General features: G+C 40.9%; 1 protein-coding gene across 1 annotated transcript; it reads left to right on the top strand.

Moving 5' to 3' along the window:
- Window positions 1–2: 2 nt before the first annotated feature.
- naa35 (N-alpha-acetyltransferase 35, NatC auxiliary subunit) lies at window positions 3–8,293 on the top strand. Its single transcript, XM_053420671.1, has 23 exons — window positions 3–120; window positions 1,200–1,325; window positions 1,449–1,482; window positions 1,970–2,084; window positions 2,203–2,277; window positions 2,482–2,649; window positions 2,928–2,994; window positions 3,139–3,182; window positions 3,288–3,338; window positions 3,773–3,856; window positions 4,011–4,125; window positions 4,493–4,671; window positions 4,775–4,834; window positions 5,033–5,139; window positions 5,295–5,361; window positions 5,662–5,760; window positions 5,986–6,164; window positions 6,641–6,777; window positions 6,874–6,941; window positions 7,037–7,177; window positions 7,279–7,401; window positions 7,618–7,698; window positions 7,918–8,293. The coding sequence occupies exons 2-23, from the start codon at window positions 1,205–1,207 to the stop codon at window positions 7,975–7,977; spliced, it is 2,175 nt and encodes a 724-aa protein (XP_053276646.1). The 5' UTR covers window positions 3–120; window positions 1,200–1,204; the 3' UTR covers window positions 7,978–8,293.
- The last annotated feature ends 93 nt before the right edge of the window (window positions 8,294–8,386 follow it).

Raw genomic sequence — 8,386 nt, 5'->3', positions numbered from 1 at the left:
CTGGGACTACATTTCCCGTGTTGACGTGACAGCGGCTTCTGACGTCAAAGGTATGCGCCGGTTCTCACAGTGCTCGATGAAGGTCTTGATTAGCTACAACAAATAATACAAGATATTGAGGTACGTGCCAATTCGCAACGAATTGTGACTGTCTTATAACACCGTTAGTTGCGTGTGCACCTGATTCAATTGAATAACGTGTTAAACTGGTGATATTCAGGGTTTGCTCACAGGAAAGGTACACTATGAGCAGCATTAGCTTGTTAGCAGGCTATTTGATGGTAGCTAGCTAACATGTCTCGACTGTTTTTAAATTGTGTATCGTATGTAGGTGACCTGGTTGTATTGGTGTGAGTGACAGTAGGAGGCTGTTAAAGTACAGACCGGTTATGTTGTGTGCTTGTTGGACATTTAGCTTGGTTTTATCTCGGATTCAGATACTAATGCTAATGATTCATTCGCATTTTAACCTATGGTCTTTATTTTGCTCGCATGTGATCAGGTCCTGTCGATTTCAGTCAGTGTGTTATCGCCCAGCTCAGTTTTCAAATATAAGCTAAAAGGCATTGGGGGAGGCTAGATAGATGTGCTACACACACTACACTTTAAATATACCTTTATAAATGAGGTGTCAGTCAGAGGCTGAGACTGTGCAGGATGCTCAGTCGTGAAATGTTCACTTTTTAGGCTCGAACTTCTCATGTGTGTTAACAGAGCAGGATGATGCTACGTGTGTCAAGTCTGCTATTGTGAATTATTAACATGTGAAAAGATGTTTCTAAGAACATACAGAAACATGCAGGAAATGATAAACCATGTAGGTTTGTTCTTATTTATCATTATATAGTCAAATGTTGCATGGCTGATTCAAGAGTATACTGCTGGGAAATGAGAAGCTGTAATTTCTGCCTGATATTAAGAATTGTTCATTATATCCAGCTAATTGGAAATATTATAACTTTTGAGGATTTTAAAGCCTCAACATGTTGGCTGCCTGTGCCAGTTACGTGGCCAGTTTAATGCAGGGTCACTCAACAGAAAGTTAACCAAGTAACTGGTGGTTTGTCTCATGGAAGAACCGAAGCAGTAACTGATTGTGTGTACGTTAATGTATATTCCCTGATGACTCGCGATGTTGTTATTGCTAATGTTTTATAATATTGTGAACACTGTGTCCTCGTTCTCTCTGTCTTCATTAGTCACCATGGTGATGAAGTCAGCAGTAGAGGATGATGATGGCGGCTGGGGGTTAGGCATCCCAGAAAAGATGAGAAACAATGCCAACTGGGTTGATATTACACATGAATTCAAGGGTTCATGCAAAGGTAATGTGTGTGCGTGTGTGCGTGCGTGCGTATGTGTGTGTAACAAGTGTAAAGTTACATGTTTCAAAGGGAATAAAGTGTTCTTACTCTCCTCTGACCTTGTCCTCATCCTTTATCATCCAGAGTTGAACCTTGGGGAGTTGCTTCATGACAAACTGTGAGTAAACTACTACTAAACTGAAAAAAAATCACTTTCTCCGAGCTGAAGTTAGTCACTCTGCTTGTCCTCTAATAAACAAATTAGAGTTGATATAATAGATTTCAGTGGAGAAAGTCAGTGGTTCTCAAACACGGAGTCACATAGAGTCAGTGTTGGGAGGTGCAGCTGGGACCCTTACTCTAACTCAAGGGGAAAAAATTGAATGAAACTAGGTTTAATGATAATGTTTCATGTAATATTGAAAACAATCGAGAGTTTATGTTGATGCCAACGTGCTTGTTTTATTATTGAGCTTTTTTTTTTACGGCTAATGAAGGGAAGCATGCCAGAAAAAAGTTAAAACCACTGGTCAACATGGTGTTTCATTTATAACTATATTAATGTCTGCAGCAGATATCAGTATTATAATTAGTAATGTTACTACTGTTCAGAATCTAAGATCTACACATTAAAACATACTCTAATCTCTCTGCTGTGGTGGCAGGTTTGGCCTTTTTGAGGCTATGTCAGCCATAGAGATGATGGATCCTAAGATGGATGCAGGAATGATTGGAAACCAGGTCAACAGGAAAGTTCTCAACTTTGAACAAGCTATCAAGGTAACGTGCCACTGTCCAATGTAAACCAATCAAGTGCCAGGAATCAGCAGAGAAGGTCTTCTTCTTCACAGTAAATAGTTAAATCAACATCGCTGTCGTTTTATTCTCTTGATTTTAGGAAGGTGTCATCAAGGTTAAAGACCTCCGTCTTCCTGAACTCATTGGGATCATAGACACATCTTTCTGTTGTTTGGTGAGTCTCACTTTCGTAAACAATGAAAGCCTTTGTTTATGCCAATCTGTTGTCAGTGTGTTTTTGTGCATAATATATAGAGGTTTGTCTTTGGATGAAACCATTAAGAGGGTGATTTGTGTTGTAGTAGCTCTCCTCTACAGGAACATGCACCACTGTGGGAGATCCTTGCTAATGAGTCTACTTAAACATGTATATACTTAGATCACATGGCTTGAGGGTCACTCCCTGGCACAGACTGTGTTCACGTGTCTTTACGTCCATAACCCGGACCTGATCGAGGAGCCAGCCCTCAAATCCTTTGCCCTGGGCATCCTGAAAGTGTGTGACATTGCCCGAGAGAAAGTCAACAAGGCTGCTGTGTTCGAGGAGGTAAGCACCTTTCTACAGTATTTAACTGGGCCTGTGCATGAGTGACACTGCACTGGAAGGCTTCGTTTTATTTGCACATTTCTGTGGCTTTAATTAGGCTATAGGCTAGGTGTCTTTATAGTCTCTTTGGAGCAGGTAATTTGATTCAATATTATGTGTTTCTTCCCACTAGTATTTATGAAAAAATATATTTAAATCATTACTGTGGTAACAGATCATTGACTTAGAACTTAGATATCGAAAAGTTCAATATCTGATTGTCTCACTCTTTTCCACAGGAGGATTTTCAGGCCATGACTTATGGCTTCAAGATGGCCAATAATGTTACAGACCTGCGGGTGACAGGTACAAGTACTGCATTGTGACAAAGTCCACAGCTTCATGTATGCTGTAGACAGTTGATGCCATTACAGATGATTACAGTTCAATTCATAAGAACAAAGATACAGTAGCTGATGTCGTCTTTCTGTCATGTGTCCATTTTACCAGGTATGCTAAAAGATGTGGAAGATGAGTTACAGAGAAAAGTTAAGGTAATTGTTGTTGACCACAGACTCTCTCTTTGCCATTTCAATGAACTGCTACAAATACAACTGTTTTTCTGAATATCCTTCCTTGTTTATCTTCTTCTCCCTCAGAGCACACGCATTCGACAGGGTGAGCAGCGGGAGCCAGAGGTTGAGCTGGAGGTAAGTGGCATCATTCTTCTATGTCTGGATTATTATTTTTTACATTATTTTTTATGTTAAAGTCATGTTTATGGAGAAGCATTTAGAGCATCCAAAAGCTAAACACGGCAATTTCCTGATAAAATTAATAGGATGTGAGATGTCAATCAAACAATGTCACTGCTCTGTCACAGCCTTGTACTGGATCTCCACAAGACAACGCCTTCTTTTCTGTCTCTGTTTATTATAACTTTTTTCCCATCTTCCATCAATCAGCGTGTGGGCCTGAGGCGACCTTTAGAGATTCTACTTGGGAATTTCCATCTGTTTTATTTTAGAAACAAAAATAAAGCAAACAAGAAAAACAATCAGTCTAAAACGAGGCTGTGTTATATGGTTATAATAACTGTTTATATTTATATGCCTGTTTAATGTTAGTCTATGTTTGTTTTCAGCATCAGCAGTTCTTGGCACTTTTCAATAGGATCAAGTTCACACGCCTTTTACTGACTGCACTGATTGCCTTCACCAAAAAAGAGGTAATGCACACAAAAACAAGACAGTGACAGAATAAGTGGCTGACATCTGTGTCTGTCTGATACTTAACATGGAAGCGGCTTGCATAAAAGTGTATCGTGTACTTACAGTAATGTAAATATTTGTATTATTTGTTTGTGCTTGAATTTTTATCAGACCAGCTCGGTGGGTGAGGCCCAGAAGCTTGTGGTCCAAGCAGCTGACCTCTTATCAGCCATCCATTCCAGTATTCAGCACGGTATCCAGTCACAGAATGACACCACTAAAGGAGGTAACACACACACACATGCATACATATGCGTAGGATCTCAGTTTGGAAAACTAAAAAAACTAAACGAAATATAAATCATAATGACAATGTGCACATATTATACATATTCTTGCTCTCCAGCAATCTAGTCAATAGGTTGTCATGGCTTCTGAGACCGGTACAATATAGTTTCCACTTGATGCTAGATAATGTGTGTCCTCTACCTCAAGAGATATCTACACACCAAAAAGTCTGTTAAAGTTTGGGTTCATTTTTTCTCTTGTTCTACTTGACTCCATTTATCTGAGTCTCTTAGACAAGATTGCTTAATTATTATGAAATGTGACCTTTATTAACCTTTGTGTGTTTCTTTCTGTGGCTGCTGCAGACCACCCCATCATGATGGGCTTTGAGCCCCTGGTCAACCAAAGACTGCTGCCGCCCACGTTTCCTCGCTACGCCAAGATTATTAAGAGGGAGGACATGATCGCTTACTTCAGCAAACTTATAGAGCGTATCAAGACTGTCTGCGACGTGATCAACACCACCAACCTACATGGCATACTGGTAAACATAGATACAAATATTTCTTAAACCTATAAAAAAAAAATATACAAAAGATTAAGACACGCCGTTGTTAATAAGAATATTGTGTTTGTGGCTTCATCAGGACTTCTTCTGTGAGTTCAGTGAGCAGTCTCCATGTGTGCTCTCCAGATCACTACTTCAAGTGAGTGAACGATTGCTGTTCTAATCCATTCGTCAGAGTTGTCGCTATATTTGCTCTCCGATCCGAGAGAAACCCTTTGAAATGTGTTACATGTTGTTGTTGCTCCTAAACATGTGTTTCAAACAGTATTATAAAAGTTGATGTTAATTTAAAACTCCGTATATGAAAATCAAACCGATTTCTTTCCTGCATATCCAGACAACTTTCCTGATAGATAATAAGAAAGTTTTCGGCACCCACCTGATGCAGGACATGATTAAAGATGCTCTGAGATACTTCGTCAGCCCTCCTGTCCTCTCCTACAAGTAAGTGTGTCGTTGATTAGATGATAAAAAAACCTGTGAACCACTTTAGGTTGTTCACGTCAGTGGTTATCTCGGTCATGTTTTTAAATCTTGTCTTTTGACTTTGTCTGTGTGTGTGTGTGTGTGTGTGTGTGTGCATGTGTGTGTCTCCCCAGGTGTTGTTTGTTTAACAACCACCAGGCTAAGGACTACATCGACTCTTTTGTTACACACTGCTCCAGAGTACGTCCCCTTTACTGTTCTTATCCATATGGTCTGCACATCTGCTGTTAAATCCATTTTGAAACCTCAGTTGCTCTGTTCACGTCTTGGTCTGTTTTCAGAAGTTTAATAAACGATAAAAGTTTATAGTTTAGAATTGCTTTCATGAAAGAGAGTTTGATAATATCTCATTTTCTGTTGTACTGTATAAGAGGATTGGATGATCAGCTCTGAAAGTGTAGGCTACTCTGCCATCAACATTCCCTATGTATAGGCAAGTAGAAGAAACTGTGTTTACTTATATATCCATTGTCCCTGTAGCCATTCTGCAGTCTGATCCAGATCCACGGACACAACCGAGCTCGGCAGAGAGACAAGCTGGGTCACATTCTTGAGGAGTTTGCCACGCTGCAGGACGAGGTGAACTAAAGCTGTTTCTTCACTTTTCCTTTCATACAGTTTGAACACAGCACTGTTTTCACTTTTTGTGCCAAACAAGTTAAGCCTAGACTTGGATAGGAAACTTTGAGGTCCATAATAATTCACTTGTTGCACCTTAAACCTATGATTTCATTCATTCATTTCAGGGACATTGATTTTATCATTTTAGAATCAGCTACTAAAGTCTTCCTGTTTGCTTTACAGGCAGAGAAGGTGGACGCGGCGCTGCATGGCCTGTTGATGAAACTTGAGCCTCAGCGACAGCATCTCGCCTGTCTTGGCACCTGGATCCTCTACCACAACCTGAGGATCATGATCCAGTACCTGCTGAGTGGCTTTGAACTGGAGCTTTACAGCATGCATGAGTACTACTACGTCTACTGGTAGGCGCACACACGTTTCTTTGTGCCTGAATGGTCAAAGTCGTGACACACTAAGGCCACATCCATGCTACAACATTCTCATTTGAAAATGCATCAAGTCTGCTACGTCCACACTACTCTGGAGTTTCAGAGCTGCAAACTGAGAAGTTTGGAAATGCTGCTGTCCCAGCTTTAGTTAGAAAAATGCAGCACTGTGTTTCAGCCTGGAGGGGAAGAAACAATGTTAAGATATTGGGAAATGCCGGAGACATTCAAAACCGCTAGCTGATTGAGACATTTCAGTCACAACATAGCCTTCGCTGATTCATCAGGCTCTTATCACATGTCCCCCTGACGAGCATGTGGACAGAGTTGGTTTTAGTTTTATAAAAAATGCTGTTTTCAAAAGAAGACGCAGTAGTATGGATGAAGCCTAAATCTCAACATCATCCACATGTATTTTGTTTATCTGTGAATATGCTTTTCTTTTACCGTAGGTACCTGTCAGAGTTCCTTTACGCGTGGCTGATGTCCACTCTGAGCAGAGCCGACTCCTCTCAGATGGCAGAGGAGCGGATTATGGAGGAGCAACTGAAAGGACGCAGCAGCAAAAAGACCAAGAAGAAGAAGAAAAGTACACCTTGTTGCATCATCCTCCCATTCTATGTCAAATTGGTTTCTTCCTGTTGGTGTCAGCGCAGATACTGATATGTTTGGGATAACTTTGCAGCTCGCCCTCTCAGCAAGGAGATCACCATGAGTCAGGCATACCAGAACATGTGTGCCGGCATGTACAAGGTAAAGCATGGATTAATGATTCCCTCCTCACTCCCCTTTGTTGCCACACAGAGATTTAATCTGTCCTTTCTCTGCCTCTGTCTCTCTCTCTCCAGACAATGGTAGCTTTGGACATGGACGGAAAGGTGCCTAAGCCTCAGTTTGAGCTCGACAGCGAGCAGGTTCGCTACGAGCATCGCTTCGCCCCGTTCAACAGTGTGGTCACCCCCCCACCTGTGCACTACATCCAGTTTAAGGTACTTTCTCCATCCCTTGATTTTATTTCATCATCGTACCCTCCCATCCATACTCTGTTAGACTTTTTTTCTGACTTTTTTCCCGCCCTTGACCGCTCCAGGAAATGTCCGATCTGAAGAAATATAATCCTCCGCCAGGCCCGGCTGACCTCTACCTGGCAGCCAGCAAACATTTTCAACAGGCCAAGCTCATCTTAGAAAATGTGCCAATCCCAGATCCAGAGGTCAGTAAATGAGACCATCATAAAATAAAATGCTCTTTGGTGATTTGAAATTCCTCAGAACAAATTTCTTCAATATTAATCTTTTCCTTAATAGATTTCCTCATGTGCTTTGGGGTCACAGTATGTTTTCTGCTGTATTGTACCAACCGTTGTCTGCATGAAGTTACTTCTTACATTCTACGTGGTCAGTAACCAGCTTTTAATGAACAATAACAGGTCAACCGTATACTGAAGGTGGCCAAACCCAACATAGTGGTTATGAAGCTACTGGCTGGGGGACACAAGAAGGAGACAAAGGTAACACATGACACACATTCACTGGATTAGTATTATTCACTTTCATTGTTACAGTCAACAAAAGTGCCACACAAAGTGGTAAAAAAGGTTTGATTTCTGAATTGATGGCTTTATATTTTTAAAAGGAGTCATGTGTCTATAGTGGTGTTTAATCAGTTCTATAACTGTTACATGTTGTTAAGACACTGTCTGAATGAAAACACATTTCTCTGTTCCCAGGTGCTCCCTGAGTTTGACTTCTCGGCTCATAAGTATTTCCCTGTCGTCAAGATAATCTGATGCTGCTCTTCATCACATGATGACGTCACCGTGCATCAGCCATACCTGAACAAGTGTGCAATGGCCCCGATCCAGCCCATGTCTGAACAGTGTGTGTGAATGAGTGAGATACTGCAAAGGAGTGTTTGTATATCCACATCTGTGAAAGTCTCTTTGTGTTTGTGTGTGTGTGATATGTGTGTGTGTGTGTGTCAGACACAAGGAGGTACTGGCCAATGGGATTTTTTTATAAGCTGCCTCCTGAACAGTTTTGTTATGGCTTGAAAATAATGCTGAAATGACAATGGATGCATATCATTAAATCCTATAAAAACCACCCAGCACCTGTCTCCTGTGAATACTGGACAATTTGCAATCATCGACAACATTCATGATCTCACGAGTGCAAAGGGAAGTAAAAAAATAAAAT

Source organism: Pleuronectes platessa, chromosome 4 (assembly GCF_947347685.1).
Source record: "Pleuronectes platessa chromosome 4, fPlePla1.1, whole genome shotgun sequence".
Lineage (NCBI taxonomy): Eukaryota > Metazoa > Chordata > Actinopteri > Pleuronectiformes > Pleuronectidae > Pleuronectes > Pleuronectes platessa.
The sequence above is the reverse complement of the archived record's forward strand: the minus strand, read 5'-3'. Positions and strand labels throughout refer to the sequence as shown.

Bases quoted from the DNA above. Each gene is read 5' to 3' on its own strand.
- naa35 (XM_053420671.1), top strand. From the start codon at position 1,205: ATGGTGATGAAGTCAGCAGTAGAGGATGATGATGGCGGCTGGGGGTTA. The intron at 2,278-2,481 runs GTGAGTCTCACT...GTATATACTTAG, and splicing joins ACACATCTTTCTGTTGTTTG to ATCACATGGCTTGAGGGTCA. The intron at 4,672-4,774 runs GTAAACATAGAT...TGGCTTCATCAG, and splicing joins CCAACCTACATGGCATACTG to GACTTCTTCTGTGAGTTCAG.